Consider the following 22,524-nt stretch of genomic DNA (forward strand, 5'->3'; position numbering starts at 1 on the left):
AGGCTGTACCCTGAAGACCATAAGGCACTATTCTTCGCTGAAGGATGAGTGTCTGGACTGCCTGGGCGATTCAAGCTAAGCAAACCTTGGGGGGTGTATCAACGCAACCCAAACGTCTTGTCAGCGAAATCAACTCCTGAGCAACTCCTGACTCAAGCTTCTGGTGCCAGGAGAAAGGAGCAAGGAGCAAAAAAGGCGATTCAGTCCCGAAGGACGAATGCCTGACAGTCCAACCTGGTCTCATGTTACATGATCATCGGGGGTGTATAAACGCAACCGACTTCGTCAACAAGAAACTCAGGGCTACTATATGTCGCCTGATCTCGCATGAGTGTCTGACTCCGAGAAAACAGGTGAGACAAAAAGTAGATGGTGAGCGAGTTTCGAGATTCCACAGAACTCAAAGATCGTGAAGGGCTTTGTTGTTTGACAGAAGCAAATCTCTGAGCCCAAAGGCCGTCAACAACATATTTGCGTACTCTTTAATAGTTGTGACTGCCAGCTTATCCCATTCTTCAGACGGAAAGGGAAGTTGGTAATCTATTCCTGTCAACATCTCGATAGTCTGAACGTGGTCAGACTCAGAGCCGAGAGGTTATAGGTACCTTTCGTGTTAGAGTAGACCGACTCTCTCGGAAAAGGTCCTTGGAAAGTGAACTAGGAAGGACGTGACCTCTGTGAATCTAGGATCTTGAAGGCCAACATGGGGCGATCAGCGTCATTGTCGCTCCCTGTGACGTCATAAATCACTTATTCTTACATTTCCTAAGCGTTTTGAAAAAGGGGAAAAGAGACTAAACATCCATCCCCCGTTCATATCATAGGATGGCGTTTAATGGTACCACTCCCGGATCGAGAATAAGGGAGCAGAGAAGAAGAAGCTTCTTCGTCCTCAACATAGCGAAGAGATGAATGAAAGGACGTCCCTAAAGTTTCCACAACTTTCAACATACTTCTAAAGAAAGATTCCACTTGGAAGTCAGTAGTTGCTGCCGTCGATCGAGACGATTCGTACAGACTTTTGCAATCCTGTAACGAACCTCTAGAGGATCGTTACATTCTACGCCTGTTGTTATAATAGGCTCTTTCTCGGTAAACCGAACGAGACCGACCGAGAAGATACTTCCTAAGATATGAGAGAGCTGTGGAAGATCAGAGTTGATATGGACCACTGGTTCCAAAAACTCGTTTCGAGGACTGGAGGGACGACCGAATTGCTTCCACTTCTTTCAGACTATGATCCAGGACATCTGAAACCCTCTCCAGATGTCCGGCACCTTCTTTCTATCACCTCAGGTGATACTTGACGCACTGAGAGATGTTCAGAATCATTCCTAGATCTCGAATAAAATTTCAGTTTCCCGGTAGGAAAAACATGTAGAGGACTGAATTGCAGTCTATTCAGGGAAACAAACTTCTTTAGGAAGGAAATGGTTCCCAGCAAGCTCATCCATTCCCTCACACAGTATGTTTACTTCCCTAATAAGGCTGAGCTTTGCCTAAGCAGGAGAGCATATAATAGTGCAATGTTGCGGTAGACTCGTAGTCCTATACCGTGCGGTAACGAGCACCGAAAGGAGTAAGAGATATCTCTGTTGAACATAGTAAGGCAAAACGAATGCAATGTTTATTCATTCATGTAAGAAATCCCCTCAATCTTAGGCTAAAGTCTGTGATTGTAGGGCAGAGATACAGTTAGTCAGTCAATCCCGCAGGAGAGAGAGACGTAACCCATCGCGCATGACAGCGCACGAGCTGGTAATGGCTCGGTTGGACTGGAGGTGGAGGACAGCCAGCAGCAGCTTACGATCGTCGTCTCTTAACTTTATGTCTGGGTTGCCAGCTACCCTATTCTACGAAGAAATAGGTCCGTTATTTTTGAGCAGAAAGAGACTCTCAAGCTGGTATATTTAAGCGAAACAGAAAACGCTAAATATATAGATGCGTTTGTGTCGTCATAACACTACCATACAACGGTAAAAGATAAATCGGAAACTCCTGGAAGGCTGCAGGGAGTAACGATTAAATGTCCTTAAAATAATAAACAATAGACCTCTCGGTTGCCATCCGAAGAGGTAACTACAGCAAGCGTATATGACTTGAACCAACCAGTAGTAAAATAACGCAAGGCAAAATATGATATTATATTACAATAAAGTTTGTTCATACTTACCTGGCAGAAATATATATAGCTGAATTCGGAAATACAGCTACATACATATCTGACAGGCAAGTTTCATGAACAAAACTTAGAGAATCAAAGCAGACAGCTCAAGCTTCTTATGTTATTGGACATAAGCGTTCATTGACGTAGTCTACAAGTCGATTCTTGTACGAGTCTGCGAATGATGAATGAGAGCTCTTCCGAATCTTGTCAATAAGAGCTTATCCGCTTACGCAATAGTAAGTTAATGAGATGTTTTGTCAATGAGAACTAACCCATTTACGGGCACAAAGAGATATTTTGTCAATGAGGGGATACCCACTTACTTGACAAAACGATAGTATATTGTCAATGTGGGAAAGTCACTGAATTGACAAAACGTAATCCAGGAAGTTGAGCATATTATTTTTCCGATTCCCGTATCAATCGAGGAAGGGGCAAGAATCCTGATAAGAGACTGGGCTTTCAGCAGGTAGGATCCCGATATTCAACTTCGGCAGCGTAGTCCCGAACTTTGGAACTAACAAAATCTATCATCTGAAAAGCCCTTTCAGATGGACTAAAAAGCTTGCAACTTAAATTTATTGGCAGTATGGCAAAGGAAGTCCTGTCTTGCGCTTTCCTGAAGAGCGTCCTCTTGATGAGTGCTTTTGCAAGAATCCTACCGAAAGTAGTCGAGCCTCATGACGTGTAGGACGTCGAGCTTTTACATAACCCGTAACTGCCTTATCACAAAGTCTTAACTCCATCCACCTATGCGAAAAGCAATATTAATTGACAGAGACCTCTTGAATTCACGAAACCCAATGTCTTGCTGGGTTTCAAAGAAGAAGTTGTCTGTTCACTTTAAGCTTCCTCCGAAGCACTGCCTACTTCACATTCTTTGCAGGTGAGGTAGAAGGTATCACCGAAGGTAGAGGTAAAAATTCTTTAGGCCCAAATCTGAAACAAGAGCTTGAAGAGTTCAACAGAAACGTTCAACCAGGCGACACACCTGGCGTGCAATATTAATTGACAGAGACCTCTTGAATTCACGAAACCCGATGTCTTGCTGGGTTTCGAAGAAGAAGTTGTCTGTTCACTTTAAGCTTCCTCCGAAGCACTGCCTACTTCACATTCTTTGCAGGTGAGGTAGAAGGTATCACCGAAGGTAGAGGTAAAAATTCTTTAGGCCCAATTCTGAAACAAGAGCTTGAAGAGTTCAACAAAAACATTCAGCCAGGCGACGCACCTGGCGTGCGCTGGTGCACACTCGGCGTCCACTGGCGCGCGCTTGGCGTGCACCCGCGCGCGCCTGGCGTCCATCCGAGCATCCCGTCCAGGCCAAGCGTCCAAAGAAGCGTGCAGAAAAGCGTCACGCTCCTGACAGGCTTCAAAACAAGCGAGAGAAACTGCCTTCAGGGAAGAGCGAGATACATCTCGGAGAGAAATCCGACTGCACGAAGCAGTCTCAGGAGAAGGGTTGATCGTGTGAGAATAAGAGGGGCGAGGGAACGCCTTCTTATTCTCACAGTAATAAAGCTCGGACGTCCGCTCTCAAAAACGTCCTGCTACTATGTCTTCTTTTTCGTATTTCTCGGTGGAAAGACGGACACGTATTCAGGCGACGTTCGCCTTCTTACTTCTCACTGAAACGCATAACGAAAGAGAGAGAGAGAGAGGACGTGAAGCGTCCTCTTCTATAAAGCTTCTATTTAGAGGGCACGAGTCCTTCCGAAAGCTCCAACCCCTGCACGGGGAGGACGCTTCGGAGGACGAGAAGCAATCCTTCAGGATTCGTGCACGTGCACGCACTTTGGCAGTCTGGGGAGTTTCATCAGATACTGCCGAAGGCAGTATCTGATGAAACTCCCGGGTCCTGGGAGTCAAGCAGAGGTCCCGGCCTAGAGGCGAAATAAGGCCGATCTGACGCACCCTCCACTACACAAGGGGCACTGACACTGCACTTAGCCACTTCACTTTTGCTCTCTAAAGCAAGCACTTTCGATTCTAAGTTACGAATCGAAAGAGTATAAGAGAAAGGGCAATTCCTCTACAGACACTGTTTTAGGACCCAAAGGCAACACTACAGGGTTAGGAGTAACAATTACAGAAGTAGCACTCTTCATAGCAATGAAGGAGAGCAAGCATCTCTCGCAGACATATTCATAGCCCGTAGGCCATACTACAGGGTTAGGCAAAATAAAGTCTACAGGAAGGTTAGCAGGTTCACTACCCTGACTTTTGTTACTGATTAATTGCGTACATACGAATCATACGTCTTCCTTACAGAATTAGACATGTTTACTGATTAATTGCGTACATACGAATCATACGTCTTCCTTACGGAATTAGACAAAGTCTCACACTCCTTACATGACAAATCTCAACAAAGAAGCAAGACCCATACCCCTCGTGCATACCAAGTGCGGATCTACCGAAGCTTTTGGTAGCCACACCCTATCTTTGCAGACAACACCCTCTGAAACTAGCCTAACTAGATTCAGATATCTTATGCAAAAATGAATCAAATTCAAATCAATTTAAGATAGCGTATGCCTAGCCACAAATCCAAGTAAATAAATTAAAAGACAATTAGGATACTTAGCGGCAATGAAGTTTCCAAATCCTAAGACGGAGGTACTGAAAACAGGTGTTTCCAGCACCGGCGACAGAAAAATTATGAATAGAAAATGGGAATGGTTCCTGATACCCGCCTCCCAGCGGCGGGAATGGGTACTAACCACCTGGCCGACCACTGCGTGTGCCGGAAGTTTTTGAAATTCTGTCGGACTTCAGAAAATACAGCTATATATATATCTGACAGGTAAGTTTCATGAACAAAACACTTTATTTACAGGTATATAGTACATATTAGTAGTAGCAGTCCCCTGGTTACGACGGGGGTTCCGTTCTTGAGACGCGTCGTAAGCCAAAAATCGTCGTAAGCCGGAACGATGCTTGGAAATATGTCTTAAACTAATAAAAAGTTATAAAAACCTTACTTTAATCCTTTGGTTACACTACGTACATGTTGTTTCCTGTAGTTTTATGTACAACCTGGAGTTATTTTCATAAAAGAATGCTGGTTCTTGAAGGTAAAAACTATTGTAATCCTCTGGTGACACTACATTCTTGAAGTTTTAAGTACAACCTGGAGTGATTTTGCCAAATCTTGAGGGCTACAAGAACAGCTGATTACTATTTACGTATCATATAGACTAATTAAAGTAAACGTATCTTTAAATAGGCTTATATATTAGTATCAACAAAACATTTCCTGCCATGAGTCAGAGGCCGTTTAATGAAACGAACACTTCTCTGTCCTATCTGTTCAGAAAATAAACGTTACGTCAATCCCTGAGACCATTGTTGCCAAAGCGTCTCTCTCTCTCTCTCTCTCTCTCTCTCTCTCTCTCTCTCTCTCTCTCTCTCTCTCTCTCTCTCTCTCTCTCTCATCAAATTACACTGGAACCTTGACATATGATTGCCCTAATATACGAATGTTTTGAGATACAACAGAAAATTTGCGAAAATATAAGCTTTGATATACAACGAAATATTTGAGATACGATTTTGCGATGAGTGTTAGTTGTATAGGCGACCGATAAATGGCGTTCAGTCTGTTTGTTTGTTGGTGCTGCATGTTAACACGTCGTTGTTTAGTTCGTTGTATTTGCACCTATTTTTCGTGTTATTTTGTCTATTTTATTATTAACCATGGGTCAAGCTAAAGACAAAGCAGGTGATAAGAAAAAACCCAAGAAAATGATTTCGATGGAAGCAAAACATGAAATTACAGCAAAGTATCGTCGATTTGGCATACGAGTATGGTCGAAATCCTTCTACAATATCCACGATCATCAAGCAGAAGGAAGCTATAAAAACCTTCCAAAGGCATCATCATTATTTCTAAACTACGAACTGATTAAAAATATAAATAAAAATTAGTTTAGCAATGTTATTTCATTTGTGTTTATTACATAGTTATTAGTGTACATACGTAAATAAAAAGAGAACAAATCGTTCCCTGCCACCCTTCCCTACCTCCTCCCCCTGCTGGCCTCACATCATCTTTCGTTGTGGTAAGTAAAATTCCTTTCTTTTTTTTAATTGATTTTATTGACATTTATTATCATTTATCACATTGCTATGTTATTTTATCATTATGTGTGTTATTACTCGTTTATTTTTTGTATAAATTGTGTATATTATATGTAATTTAGCTGTGTTTAGGTGTGGTTTCATAGCGCTAGAACGGATTAATACATATTACATTATTTTAAATGGGAAAAAATGCTTTGAGATACAATTGTTTTGATATACGACGATGGTAACGGAACAAATTAAATTCATATGTCAAGGTTCCAGTGTACTGGATAATGTCTCTCTCGGATACTTCGATTTTGCCAAATCTTGAGGGCTACAAGAACAGTTGATTACTATTTACGTATCATATAGACTAATTAAAGTAAAACGTATCTTTAAATAGGCTTATATTATTAGTATCAACAAAACATTTATACTGGCAAGAGTCAGAGGCCGTTTAACGAAACGAACACCTTTCTGTCCGCCTCTCTCTCTCTCTCTCTCTCTCTCTCTCTCTCTCTCTCTCTCTCTCTCTCTCTCTCTCTCTCTCTGATCAAATTACTGGATAATGTCTCTCTTTGGATACTTGGAATTTGCGTTGTAATCTAACCAGAAACTTCGTTTTGTTATTATTACTGGAAACAAGCAATGATTTTTTCATTATTTGCGCTTTTGGACTGTTATATGTAAACTTTGCGCACCGCAAGCTAGTATGTATTCATTCGCTCGAAAACTAGTTCCGCATATGAGGCGTCACTAAAAAACATCGAAAAATACGACATAAAAAGTGTCGAAAATCATCATAACCTCAAAATTTTTGTTGTAATCTAACCAGAAACTTATTTTTATTAATATACTGTGCTAAACTATAAAGGATTTTTATCATAGTATGCGTTTTTTAAAAGTGCCGTTAACTCGGAGCGTCGGAAGCGTCAGCGTCGTAACCTCGGAACAAGCGCCGTAACCCAGGACGGATTTTTCCATTGAATATTTAAGAAAAAGCGTCATAACCTCGGAACGTCGTAAGCCGGAACCGTCGTAACCCGGGGACCGCCTGTATGTATATGTAGTTTAAGTTAGGTATTGAATGGTCCAAATTGTTGTATTTCATTGTTTATTGGTCAATTTAGCTTTATTATAAAATTTACAGGGGTGTTTTTGTAGGGCTTGGAACGAATTAGGCAATTTAAATGTAAAATGTGGTTCAAGATACAAAAAAATCAGGTACTACTGTATAAAGGGAGCTTTCCCTTTCAGAAGGGAGCTGTAGTGTTGCCCATTCCTTGGTGTTTGCCAAAACTGGGATGACCTTGGCAAATGGTTTTAAATTTGCCATTGTCTCTGATCTTTTAATCACTACAAAATTCTGAAAATCTGTCTTTATAAGATAATTCATTTTTAAAATGAAGGGATGGATGGCTGGGGCTACTTGGTGAACAACTTGGGTCCTGGTAAAGGGTGTCTTCTATAGCTTTTAACGTTATAGACACATAAGAAAATCGTTTCTGTTAGTGGTCTCTCACATGCACATCTTCAATCATAGTTTTTCTCTCAATAATTAGATATTTCCTATAGGGAGAGAAAATGCGCATTGAGGTGTCTAGCCAAGGACTATCAGTATCATCAGGGATGGGTATTGGAGACCTTATCATATTGCCATTCTGTGGCAAGACATTTTTTTTTTATGTTATTCATAATTTCCTTACGGAATTGATCAAATCCCACAAAATGTGTTTCCCTTTTGGGGAAGCTTCACATTTTGAGTGAGCTTTAACAACTAAACTGTAACTGCCTGTTAACAAAGGAGCAGAAGTCTTGTGTAAGTTACAATACTCACTCTGAAAATATAGTAATTTAAGTTGGAGTTAGATGGATCCTAGTATCCCTTTTTTGGGGGAAAATCCTCTTGTATGGGGGATATAATTCATTCTAGTAGGTTTCTCCCAAGGCTAGCTGAAATTTGTGTTCCTGATCCATCTAGTTTCAGCAATGCCATTTCAGTGGCAATGCCCACTTCATATTCCATATTAAGAATGTCACCTTCTTGTAAAGATTCCTCTACTGGGTTTTAGCCCAACATAAATCACCTGGGAGGTACTGGTGACTGATGTTAATGGGTTTTGGCCCAAACATAAATCTTGTTCTGAGAAAGGGTTAAATGTCTGTTGCTGGAGTTTTGCCAAAAGATATAATCTCCCCTTTCCTTACCTTTTTTTAATTTTTGTGTGTCATCAAAATGTGGACTTCAATCTGGATGACAATTACAGTACATCAGATATCGATAATCAAAAGGATTGATCTCTACTATTTTCCTATACTCTGTTTTTTTCCATCTCTCCATCCGCCTGTGGTGTGTTCGCATGGTAACACTGCATCCCGGGCTTTAAATAGTTATGCCATGTGTAAGTTTTAGGTAAATAAAAGGATATCTGGGTGTATATTTGCAACTGTAAAGTGTTTTAATAATTTACTGTATTTGAATTACACCGTTAATATTCAAAATAGGATATTATTTAAAGCCCGGGAAGCAGTGTTACCATGCGCAAACACCACAGGCAGATGGACAGATGGAAAAAAACAGAGTATGTATAGCTATTTCACTTTATTGCTGAAAGTCACTTCTAACCTTCTTGGGCCTCATGGTGACTTATTTACATTAGTCACCAAAAAAAAAGACAAGAAAGTTAGTATGGTGCACTCACGTTCTAGCTGGTCGTGTTTTTTCGGTTGTGGAAAATGGTCAACTAAACATAGCATTCACATATTGAACTGTTCAAGTTGAGATCTCTTAAGTACAAAGGTCCCACTGTATTAGAAAAATAATTACCTTCTTTTACCAAAGTTTAGGTAAAAATGATTTCCATGTCTGACCTTTGATATGTTCCATACATATTAAAATGAGCCTTATATTTGCAGATGATCCATTGTATAAATTTACAAAATCTCAAAAACATCGATTCAGCACAAAATATCTTTTATATTTAGAAACAAAGTCTACATCTACATGTTACTGAATCTCAGTCTAGCTTCTATATAATGAATGGAAATTAAGTTTTATTCATATAGTAATGTAAAGCAGTAAATTAAAAAAAATAAAGGCTTCAGTCAGCACTCTTACATGTCTTGACCACCTTACATGTTTTCTGACAATAAATTCTTCTGAATTCTATAAAATTAGAACAACAGATTTTGGTCCGAGTTTAATTTTTAAGCATATTTTATCTAACTATAATAACAGGTTGTTTACTGCAATACCATCAATTACATCAAGACCCAAATGCAGCTGGTGAAATCCCGCAGATTCTCTGCCATTTGTTCAAAAAAGAGGAAACCACCAACCAAGTTTTAACATCATCATTTACATTTTGTAATATGTACTTCCTACATTATAGTCTAATTTTTTCCAGTCGTACAGTTAATTATATCACGGCTTCAACACCACCTACTTGTCTCCTTTTCCTGTGTTCTACTCTGTCATAATAATATTTTCAAACATTAATATGAAATACTGTAAAGATTCACCCCTCTAATTATGGTATTTCTTTTTGTAGCATTTCATATTTAACAAAAATGATAAATTTATATTTTCACATGGATTTGAGACAGGTATTTTATTAATATATTGAAGACTATGAAAAAATCTATCTTAATATGAATATTTTTCAGAGTGGAAGAGACAATCTTCAGGTAAAGAATGAACGCCAAGTTCATCTATCAAAAAAAAACTTTAAAAAATACAAAGTGACAATGTGCCTTTATCCTGGTACCGAGTACCCCCGGACCCCTCGCCCCCATACACATACACTGTTTCTATCTCTTTTTCAGATAATGTGATGCAAACACTGACTTGCATCTCCATGAAGTTGGTTGAAGGATCTCCGTCAGGGAAAGGTTCTTCTTAAATACCATAGAAAGGGGAATTCGCTCTGATTTCATGCGCTTTTACCTTGAGAATAGGTAAACATTCTTCACCTTTTTGAGAGTGTGATTCTCTAATCACTTCCCTTAAGAAGAATGTCAGGGCATTCTTAGAAAGAGGACGTAAGGGATCCTTTACTGACGTCCATAAATTACTGGAAGGGTCTCTAGTCTTATCCGTCCTTTTCAAGTAGAACTTCAGGGCTCTCACTGGGCAGAGGACTCTCTCCTCCTCTTCAAGCCCTAATAATTCTGACAGACTCTTGATTACAAAAGAACAGGGCCAGGGTTTACTAGGATTCTTGTTTTTGGGAAGGAAATTCAGAGATAGTGAACAGATCGTGTGTCCTCCAGAGAAACCGGTTCTCGTATCCATAGACTGAAGTTCACTTACTCCTTTTGCTGTGTCTAAGGCTACTAAAAAGAGCGTCTTTTTTGTCAGGTTTCTGAATGAGGCATCCTCCAATGGTTCAAAAGGAGGGCCTGTCAGCCATTTTAACACCACATCTAGATTCCAGGCCACTGAATCTTTTCCTCTCTTACTCATATTCAAAGATTTGGTCAAGTCTGTGATGTCTCAGTTTACAGACAAACCTAATCCTCCATGTCAGAAAACAGAGTTGAGCATAGCTCTATAACCCTTGATCATAGATGCAGATAAGCCTCTGGAATTTCAGAGGAAAAGAAGAAAGTCTGCAATTTCTGTCACGGTTGTCTTAGAAGACGAGATAACTTTTTGTTTGCACCAAGTGTGGAAGATTGCCCATTTATTTTGGTAGACTGCTGCAGAGGATTTACGTCTACATTCTGAAATTGTTCTACAGCCTTTCTTGAAAACCCTTTCGCTCTAAGTAATCTGTTGACAGTGCATTCCCCCTTGTTTGCTGATGTACTGTCTGAGAGCACTGCCAATGTTTTGTTGTATAACTCTGATGCTAAGCTCCAGAGACCTAAGTGAATAGGTTTTAACTCTTTCACATTTATGTGCATCTCCTTTTCCTCCGAGACCATACTCCCAACACTTTCTTGGTCTACTCACTTTCTTGGTCTCTAGTAGACCTCCCCAACCTACATCCAACACATCGACATAGAAGTTCAGGTCGGGGTTCTGTGGGTGAAGAGACTTTCTGTCCTGAAGTCTTCCTTCTGATTTCCACCACAGCAGATGACTCTTTATCTCTTGTGTTATCAGAAGCACAAATGAATCTGGCTGACTTTTTCTGTCCCAGCTGGCCCTGAGATAGAACTAAAATACTCTCATGTGGAGTCTCCCTAATGACACGAACTGCTCTATTGAAGCCAAAGTCCCGATCAGGCTCATCCACTTGTTGGCCAAGCGATGTTGAAGTGTGAGAAACTCTTGTATTGTCTGAAGGCAAGATTCCACTGTTTTGAAGGATGGAAGAGCCCAAAAAAGAAGAGAATTCACAGTCATCCCTAAATAAATTATCTCTTGAGATGGAACCAGCTGAGACTTTTGGAAGTTTATTAGCAACCCTAACTCCTGAGTAAACATTAGCATCCTTTTTAAGTCTTTCGTGCTCTGCTCCTTTGACTGAGAGCGAAGAAGCCAGTTGTCCAGATACAGAGCTACCTTTATTCCTTCTAGATGCAACCATCCTGCTAGTGGGGCTAGAACCCTTGTGAACACCTCTGGGGCCAAAACAGAGATCCCTGAACTGAATTACTTCGTCTTGGAATACAGATTTGAGAAATTTCCTTGATTTTGGATGCACTGGGATGTGGAAGTAAGCATCCCTCATGTCTATAGAGACCATCCAATCTCCCAGGTGCATTGCTGATAGAATGGAACGACTTGTCTCCATGCAAAATTTTGTCTTTTGAACGAAAGCATTCCAGGCACTCACATCTAAAACTTCTCCAACCTCCTGGCGACACAAACGGCCAATTGTAAAATCCCTCTGAGGACTTGTTTTGAATAACTCTGTTGCTCTCTTCTCAAGGAGGGAATGAACTCTTGCAAGAGCTGAAAATTTCTTTAAGCCTATTGAGTAGGCAGTCAAGGCAATAGGCTTCTTGACTAAGGGGGGCTTTTCTAGAAACGGAATTGAATATCCTAAACTTAGTACTTTCGTTACTCATGGTTCTGCACATTTTTTGCTCCATACTTCCCAAAATTGCTGGGGTCTTGCTCCTACTGGTGCACGAAGGAGATCACTTTCACCTTTTGGGGGCCAATCTCGTAGTTTTTCTTAATGGCTCGAGAGCCAAAGCGGACATTTGATCTTGTTCTGAGGTTCAATCTCAGTCTACTGTTACAAAAGGAAAGGGCTGCAAAGGGGGAAGCTACCTTCATGCTCGATGGAGTAACTTCTTTCGGTCGTCTCGTGGAATGGGCCAACAAATCTTGTGTGGACTTCTTCTCAATCCCAGAAGCTGTCGCTAAAAAATGGAGGAAAGAGGGCGTCCTTTACTAAAAGTGAAAATAGAAGAGCGGTCTTCTAAACCGTGATGACTCCTTCAGTGGTAAAGGAAACCAAAGCTCCCTCTTTTGTACCACTCCCATTGCATAAAGGGATGCTATTGCCCTTGAAGAGTCTCTTAATCCTTTGTCTGCACAAAACAGTACATCAAGAAAATTTGATCCTATGTCTGAAGGGAAGTCGGGGTAATCTTGAAACTTCTTTACCAAGGCTCCTACAGACCAATCCAAAAAACTAATAACCTTTAAAATCTTGAAGCTATTCTTAAAAAATTGATCAAGCTCTGTTGAGGAGAACATTATCTTGGCAGCAGAAAATGCCAACCTTCAGGCCGAATCTATAAGGCTAGAGAAGTCCCCTTGAGAAGAAGCAGAGACTCCCAAGGAAGGAGCTACTCCGGTCACATAGTATGCATACCTTCTAATTAGAAGGTGCAAAGCTGGATAGCTAAAGCAAGCCTTCCTTTTCTCTCTCTTGTCTGCAACCCACAAGTCCACTTCCTTTAGGGCTTTCTTCACAGAGGTTGACAACACCATTTTTGGCAGCTTTGTTGCTTCCTGCACAACACTTAACTGAAGTGTTGTAGTAGGAGAAGTAGGAGCTGCTGGAGATAAGAAGATAGGATAAGTACGCAACAAAAACTTCAGTAATGCTGCATTAGCTGAAGATGACGAAGCCTCTTCTGGTGCACTGACTTCTTCCTCTTCAACTGACGACACCAGAGGAAGGAGAGGATCGCTAATGGGTTTCAGTGCACAAGGCTTCTTTAAAGTAGCCTAAAATGTCATCCAACTTCTGTTGGACAGGATCTCTCGACAGTCCTGGCCTTGCCAGATCTTGCTGAGGCACCGAATTCACTATAAAATCCTCTTCTCATGCCAAACTCACTGGAGAAGTAAAAGATCGATCGGAATCCTTCACTGTCTGTTGCTTGGGAACTGGCTGTTCCAATGGGTGTTCCACTGGGCGATTGACTACTTCCAAATGCTTGGAAGACGCTGGGGGCTTTGGCAGTGACTGGCACATGTGAGCCACTAAACGTTCGGGCACCAATTTCCGAGTGGGAGACAACTGGCATGCTTCTGAGAGAGCCGCACTTCTAGGCACAGGCACTCTCTCTCAGCTCTTAACTGACAATGAGGTCTCCGGAGAAAACCTCTCTGGGCTATCCCAAAAGCTACACAAAGGTACAGCTTCTCTAGACTTCTTACACGGAACCCCTGGTGCCGCTAAAGTGTCAGCTGCAGTCCTTTTCAGTGGTCTGGAAGAATCACTATACTGCCATTGGCGCCTCTTTCCCGGGCTGGAAGCCTCGGAACTTGAGGAGAGATGGTACACTTCCGCAAAGACACCTTTCCAGTGGCTGTCTGCTGTCTTCACCTGGGATTTAGTCACAGGTGAGACTGAGGGGCCGACTACCCATGGGGAGACCTTACTGACCTCCCTTGGGCTTCCGGTATGGCTTCTCTCGAGTAATTTTGTAGGGGAGTATGCCAGGGACCTTTGCCTAGCCTAGGAGAATCAGCTTGACGAACACCCAGATCTTCACTTGCACTTCACTTACAACACTTTTGCACTCCATGAGAGCTTTCACTCAATAACCTACTTGAGTCACTGTATTAAATAATATTTCGAACTTACTGTCAAATTTACTTTCCAATGTGGAAGTTATGAACCTGGGATTTGGGATCAAGATTAAGAGGAATAGTAGAAGGAATGGGAATGGGAATGGGAAAAGCATGGGGGACAGAAACAATCAGAACATCAATAGATATATCGAACTCTAGACTAGCAGTCAATCTGTCTTGTCTAATACTAGCTTTTCTTTGTCTATCCCTAGCCAATTTAGATAGATAAGAAGCTACAGTCTTCCTCTGTTTTGCATCCCATCCTTCACAGTCCAAGCAAGTATTGTCCAATGAGCAGTTTTGCCCTCTACAATTAACACAAATTGTATGAGTGTCATATTTTGTTGATGTTAACCTTGTCCTGCAGCCCTTGCTGCAATACAAGTCAAGTCAAATTCAGTAATGGAGACTAATTATCTAAATTAACTGGATAATTATCTAATAAAAACACAATTCTTTACAAGTCAAATCAAAACAAATGCTGAATGGCTACCAAAAGAGTTCTATTGATTTCCAGGAGAAAACAGCAAAGAATTTTAATTCCGAACCAGCTGCTTACCCACAACCTTGTCGTAAGTCAACTGTTTATCTTCATATTACAATGCTGAATTGTTTCTTAATAATAAGTGTAAGAAGTATGAATTAAATAATTATCCAAGAAATATGACTTCTTGAATCTAAGTAGTATTTACAATTTGCTGATGACTACTTAAAATATTTACAAAATTACTTTTTTGTTACATCTTGCTCTCAACCCCACATGTAACAAATATTCAAGGATTATTCAATGCACTCTGCTTTTTACTTTATCATACTTCATAATTCTTTGTAATTTTTCTCTTGCTTACCATTTATTACTTAACTACTGTCTAACTACTCTAGTTGACAAGTGGAGGCAAGCTACTCATACAATTTTTGAGTACTTGTGCTTGATTTCATTCTTGCATTGCATAATCCTATGTCTTCAGGTACCCTAATCATGTTATTTTGCAATGATGAGAGCCTTTCACTATGCATCACTTGTTGAATTTGTTCAAACATTAGTAACTCACCTGATATTACCTTGGGAAGACAATGAAGCTCTGGTTACAGTCACATCTTCACTCTCTGTTTCCACTTTCAGTGTGATCATTCAGATCTCCTTTTGACTGTCCTAGTTTGTGCCTAAACACTATGGTATGAGACTACTACAAGTAAGAAAGATTTGCTGTATGCTCTTGGGTTCTACAAGAGCTTTGGTCCCAGGCATATCAGTTTCTACAAAGTTTCCTGGTTCCATCACCTCTGGAAACAATTTAGGGTATTCTGCAATTGAGACACCTACCTAATTTGAAATTTATGCTTAATATGACTGATGAGTTTGTGATGAACAAAAAAGTTTTTCAAAAGGCCTATTAATCATATTCCTTGTGGTTCCCTCCCATCCCAGACAATCTCGCAGTTGAGTGCTGAATGTATGCAAACTATAATAATGGATAGGTGGCTCCTTCTCCCTCTTTTGTGAACAAACAGTGTGCAAATTTCATGAAGATCACAAACTAATGAGGGTTTAATATAATTGATGGGTTTTTTGAAAGCTTATTTTTATGTTAAAATATCATCATCATCATCATAGTAGTAGTAGTAAAAGTAAAATATTTTAATTATGTAGTTTACATGCACAATTAACAGCTCTCCTTAGATAAAAACATTTCAAAACTAACCTTGCAGCTTGTTGAATATGATGCATACACTTTGAAGACTGGACTCCATATGCATTATTAATAATGTGGGGTATTCCATACTCTGAGCACAACTTAGCCACCTTAATGATAGTGAAAACTGTCAGTTGAGTCCTAAAATTGTTTTAATTTCAGATATGTTAAAAACTTATACAGAGGTTTTGCATGAACGACTTTTCTTTGCTTGAGACATTTACCTTCTACATAATAATGATCATTAATGATTATCAAATATCTAATTAATAAACACAGTATATTATTACTTTCATAATGGTGTTAAATTAATGAGAATAAGAGGCTAAAGATGGAGACCAATACTTCATTCATTATGTCACAGTTAAAGGCTACATTTTACAGTATACAGTGGACCCGCCATATTCGCATTCGCGATTCGTGGACTCATGCATTCGCGGGTTTCTCTCTGGAACATGTCTCCCCATTGTTTGCAGAAAATTTGCCTATTTGCTGTATTTTTCTATGAGAAATATCCACAAATTCCAGTTGGTTTTTAGTGGGTTTTTGTTGACTTTTAACCAACAAAATACGTAGGCCATTTTAAACGTTATTATAGGAGTTCCAACTATTTGTGGAGGGATCCGGTACACATCCCCCACGAATACGGGGGACCACTGTATAATGTACTGACTTCTATGAGCATCATTAATTTATGACTGAAATATACAGGAATTAAAATCATGGCTGTGTGTGGAAAGTACACTTTACAGTACTATTAGGATAAGGATGTTTATGTAGCAGCCTACTACAGTCGATTCATTCAAGGTAATTCTTGTGCCTACGAGACATTTGTTTGGTGGCCTCTGATTGGCTGGTACCTGGAGGTACGCTGCTTGCTCAGTGTCTCATTATTTTTGTCTGTTACTTAGAAAACTAGCAATACGTTTATATTTCTTCAATTATCTCACGCTTTGCACAAGATAGTAAAGTTTTAGTCATACCAAAGGATTCAGTATCAATTGTACAACCAAGTCATCTTATCCTAAAACCAATAAGATAAAATACAAAGAAATTACAACAAGTAAAAGTGAAAAGAGAAGCATTTAACTCTTTATACCTGTTTTTACTTATCGGATTTTGCATCATTAATGCGATCAAGATCAAATAAAACTTGTGTTTTCATACAACAAATTCAAGAATATGTCTTATTATGTTGCATCCGTAAATTATTCAAGTATGTATGACGGTATTGCCAAGAGAATGTGATCTGCAAGACATCATTGCATCTGTCGTCTCAGCGAGAGATTTGAGTTGCCAATAAGCAATATAAGAAGGTTGCAGTTTCGACAACATTTACCATGTTATATCATTACATTTTCTGTAAATAAATACACAGAATTCCCATTATGACTGTCAACATTTTCAGCCCAATATGTATATTATGTTTGGACATATCTGATAATGAAAAAAATAATAATAATCAGATGGATGCATCTAGTATCATTAGCTCATATCTAGGAAGGCCGCACGGAATGCAGTGCAGTCCAGCAAAGAAGTTGAACTCCTAGGACAGACGACTTCACACTCTTCAATTCAGCCTAAGCTTTAATCAGTTTGTTTCAGAATATTGTTTCTAATTATATTATATGAATATATTTTCAAACGAAAGAGATATCAGAGACTTATTTGAGTGATATGAAATAATAATTTCAGTGAAGTAATAAACAACAAAGAATTAAGAAAGATTGACTTCCTTTGAGGCTGAGTCAAGTACGGATTCAACATGTTAAAACATATTCTTCATTTTGTCTTCACATATTACACGCATCTAAAATCTGAAAACACCAGCATATTCAGGGTGATTTTATTGTTATGAAAACACAAGTTTTATTTGTTCTTAATTGCATGAAGTATGCAAAATCCAATGATAAATAAAAACAGGCATTAGAATGAAATGTTTCCTTTTTCACTTTTGCTCATTTTAATTCCTTTGTGTTTTATCTTATTAATTTCAGGAAAAGATTATTTAGTTGTACGATTAATACCGAATCCTTTGGTATGACCAAAACTTTCCTTTCTTTTGCAAAAGTGAGATAAATGAGGAAACATGAACATATTGCTAGTTTTCTAAGCTACAAGCAAAAATATGACAAACTGACCAAGAAGTATGCCACCTGAAGTGAATCAACTATAGTGACATAGCTGAGCAAGGCCTCATTATAACTGATAGGACTAGAAAGATACGAAACCTTCTTTATTGGGAGAAACTTCATTTTTTTTAGAATTCAAAATTACTAAAGAGATTAGACTATAATGGAAAATTCACTTGTAATTTTCTCTTGCGCAGAATGTTTTAAAGAAGCCTGAATAAATGCTAAAAATAGATCTAAAATAGAACTATACTGCATTTGGGGTTTTGAATATAGATTTAATCCTTGTTCAGAGATGAGAAACAATATTTTCCCATTATCCATGAATGCAGTTTAATATTCAAAAGCAATTTTGGGATTTGATGGTCATACTTCCCTTACCCAAAAAGTATTCTCCAGCTCACGAAAATTTCACATGAATAGATCTCTACCTCCTCAAGTTTATCAATCCCACGAGGAGCAAAGCAACTGGTTGTTGTCATTACAACTGCAACAGTATCAGGGCCATGAGTAGTAATCAACCTTTCTATTTCAGGCACATCAGTTCGCAGTTCATCTCCCTCCAGGATATTCTCTACAGTGATAGGCTCAAACCCTTCAATGAAAAATAATATGTGTCATACAAAAGGCAAGTAAATATAAAATAAAATATATGAGCATTTCTTTTCATGACTATATTTAAGTATTTATGTATGTATGTGTGTATGTATATGTTATATGTAAGTATATATATATATATTAATATATATATTATAATATATATATATATAATATATATGAATTATTATATAATTAATATTAAATATATAAATATAAATATATATTATAATATATATATATATCTATATATATAAATATATATTAGGAATATATATGTATATATATATATATATATATATATATATATATATATATATATATATATATTATAATATATATATATATATATATACATATATATATATATATGTGTGTATATATATATCACACATACACATATATATATATATACGTATATATATATATGTGTATGTGTGTATATATATATATATGCTTAAAAAATCACAGTAGATGCACGTGACTTCATAAATAAGCGAATTCCACATAAAAATGATAGTCAGAAATCCAAGCGCTTTCATCTTTACTCAGACATTGTCAAGGAGTTAATGATGTACAATTGGGGAGAAAGGTCTCAGGTACAACACAAGATCAAGAATACCAGATGTTTAATTGTCAAAAGGGTAAAAATTAAAAGAGATAATCCAGGATTATCGGATATCACACGGTCACAAACCTAAACAGATTGACCCTAACCGAAATTACAAAGTTTCTTTACAGTCCAAAACATGTAAAAACTGAATATATTCAGTTTGTTGCTTATATTTATCTACAACTTTTTTCATTATGAAAGCATCAAGTTTAAATAAACCAAGACTTAAATTTAGAACATTTCTATTATTTGACTTGATGAAACAAGATTCAATGATATTCCTTTTAACTGTGTCATTACATGGGATTAAGGCTCTTGCTTGACTCCAGTTAATAGGATGGTCTAAATCTCTCATATGTACGAATAATGCATTCGATATTTGCATCAGTATTCTGTGAGAACTGGGCAAATATCAAATGCATTATTCGTAAATATGAGAGATTTAGACCATCCTATTAACTGGAGTCAAGCAAGAGCCTTTATCCCATGTAATGACACAGTTAAAAGGAATATCATTGAATCTTGTTTCATCAAGTCAAATAATAGAAATGTTCTAAATTTAAGTCTTGGTTTATTTAAACTTGATGCTTTCATAATGAAAAAAGTTGTAGATAAATATAAGCAACAAACTGAATATATTAAATTTTTACATGTTTTGGACTGTAAAGAAACTTTGTAATTTCGGTTAGGGTCAATCTGTTTAGGTTTGTGACCGTGTGATATCCGATAATCCTGGATTATCTCTTTTAATTTTTACCCTTTTGACAATTAAACATCTGGTATTCTTGATCTGGTATTCTTGATCCTGTTTGGATCCTTTACTCAGTAAAGGATCCGAACAGGACTGAAAGTACTTGGCTTTTTAATTTTTTTCTTTCGTGGCAAAAAAACCTTTATTTATACATAGCATCACGTTTTATATACTTCGTGATCAAGTTATTCACACACATATATATATATATACTATATCTATATATATATATATATATATATATACTATATATATATATATATATATATATAGTATATATATATATATATATATATATATTATATAATATATATATATATATATATATATATATAGATATATATATATATATATATATATATATATCTATATATATAACATATATATATATATAGTAAATAATTATATATATATATATATATATATGATAATATATATATATCATATATAAATATATCTATATATATATATATGCCCTACTATATATATATATATAATATTACGTATATATATATGTATAGAAAACTAATATTATATATATAGATATATAATAAGAGAATAGATATATTATATATATAGATATATATAATATTATATATATTACATATAATATATAATACGTTATATATAATATATACGTATTATAATATATATGTGATATATATACGTGTATATATAAATATCTAATTCGCTCTACCTCGGAATTAATATATTTTCATATATGCTTAACCGAAGGGGAATTTTTTCTCGATAATAGACTTGCCTGGACCAGGGAGCGAACCCATGGATCCTTTCAAATCCAGGAACGTCAGTGAAGCTTTTACCTACTACACCACCGCGAGAGGTAAAAGCTTCACTGACATTCCTGGATTTGAAAGGATCCATGGGTTCACGCCCTGGTCAAGGCAAGTCTATTATCCAGAAAAAATTCACCTTCGGTTAAGCATATATGAAAATATATTAATTCCAAGGTAGAGCGAATTAGATATTAAAGGACATTGTAGCTCAATATATGTATATGAATCACGGAAATGTGATATGACTTATATATATATGTGTATATATCTTCTTCTTCTTCCCAGCTTGTTCCCATTTTTATATGGGGTCGCCGTTTCGGATGAGCCGTTTCCATCTATTTCTATCTTGTGCTTCTGCCTCATCAATTCCCTTCTCATGTAAGTCTCCTCTCACACAGTCCTTCCATCTCTTTCTTGGTCTCCCTCTTTTTCTTCTTCCTTGCACCTCCACCCCCATAGTATGTCTCCCAGCGTGGTCCTCATCTCTCCTCAACAGGTGTCCATACCATCTCAGCCTCCCCTCCTGCACTTTCTTTGATACTTCCACCACCTTAGTTGACCCCCTTATGTAGTCATTTCTGATCCTATCCACTCTTGTTACCCCAGACATCCACCTAAGCATTCTCATTTCTGCCACATCCATCTTCTTCTGCTCTGCTTTTCTCATGCTTGCTGTTTCCGTACCATACAGCATTGCTGTTCTTACCACCGTCTTGTGAAATTTTCCTTTTAACCTAAGCGGCACTCTTTTGTCACAAAGAACTCCCGAGGCCGCTCTCCAGTTGTTCAGCCTGCCTGTACCCGATGTTTACTTCTTCTTCCATACTTCCTCCAGCGTTAACAAAAGATCCCAAATACTTAAACTTATCAACTCTCCTTATTTGCTCTCCACCAAGCTGAATACTTTCTCTATCATCCCCCTCAGTGGTGGTACACATATATTCTGTCTTGGATCTACTTATTCTCATTCCTCTGTCCTCCAGTACTTGTCTCCATCTTTCCAATTTCACTTCCAGATCTTCCCTGCTCTCTGCACACAGAACAATATCATCCGCATACAATATGTTCCATGGTACTGTCTCCCTTACTTCCTCTATTATAACATCCATCACTATGTTAAAGATAAATGGGCTCAGAGCCGACCCCTGGTGTAATCCTACTCTCACCTCAAAACCTTCTGTCCCCAACACTGCTCCTCACTCTGGTAAATACATTCCGGTACATCTCTTGTATCAATCGCACATACTTCTCTGGCACCATCTTCTCCCTCAGGCTCCTCCATACCTCTTGTCTCGGGACTCGGTCATAAGCCTTTTCAAGGTCAATGAATACCATATGTAGGTCCCTTTGTCTTTCCCCGAATTTCTCCATTATTTGCCTCAGACAAAATATACCATCTGTTGTTCCCCTTCCCTTCATAAATCCCATCTGCTCTTTACCTATTTGTACTTCTTCTCTCAGTCTAGCATCTATCATCCTTTCCAGTACCTTCAAAGTGTGGGACATCAATTTAATGCCCCTATAATTACCACACTCTTGGACATCGCCTTTCCCTTTAAAAATTGGGATCAATATACTCCACGCCCACTCATTTGGTATCTTTTCCTGTTCAAGGATCTTTATCATAAGATCGTACAGTATATCCACTCATCCACTCCTTCATCTCCTAATGCTTTCCATGCCTCCACCGGGATCATGTCTGGTCCGGTTGCCTTCCC

The 22,524-nt window shown here is 38.1% G+C and overlaps 1 protein-coding gene across 1 annotated transcript in view; it reads right to left on the reverse strand.

Moving 5' to 3' along the window:
- Positions 1–22,524, reverse strand: part of LOC135220533 (O-phosphoseryl-tRNA(Sec) selenium transferase-like) — a gene marked incomplete at its 5' end in the record, with an annotated part of 104,206 nt that overhangs the window by 42,460 nt on the left and 39,222 nt on the right. Inside the window, 2 exon segments of the mRNA XM_064257717.1 lie at positions 15,926–16,026; positions 18,480–18,643. Of these exon segments, the coding sequence (XP_064113787.1) occupies positions 15,926–16,026; positions 18,480–18,643 (265 nt within the window).

This window comes from Macrobrachium nipponense, chromosome 2, assembly GCF_015104395.2.
Source record: "Macrobrachium nipponense isolate FS-2020 chromosome 2, ASM1510439v2, whole genome shotgun sequence".
NCBI lineage: Eukaryota > Metazoa > Arthropoda > Malacostraca > Decapoda > Palaemonidae > Macrobrachium > Macrobrachium nipponense.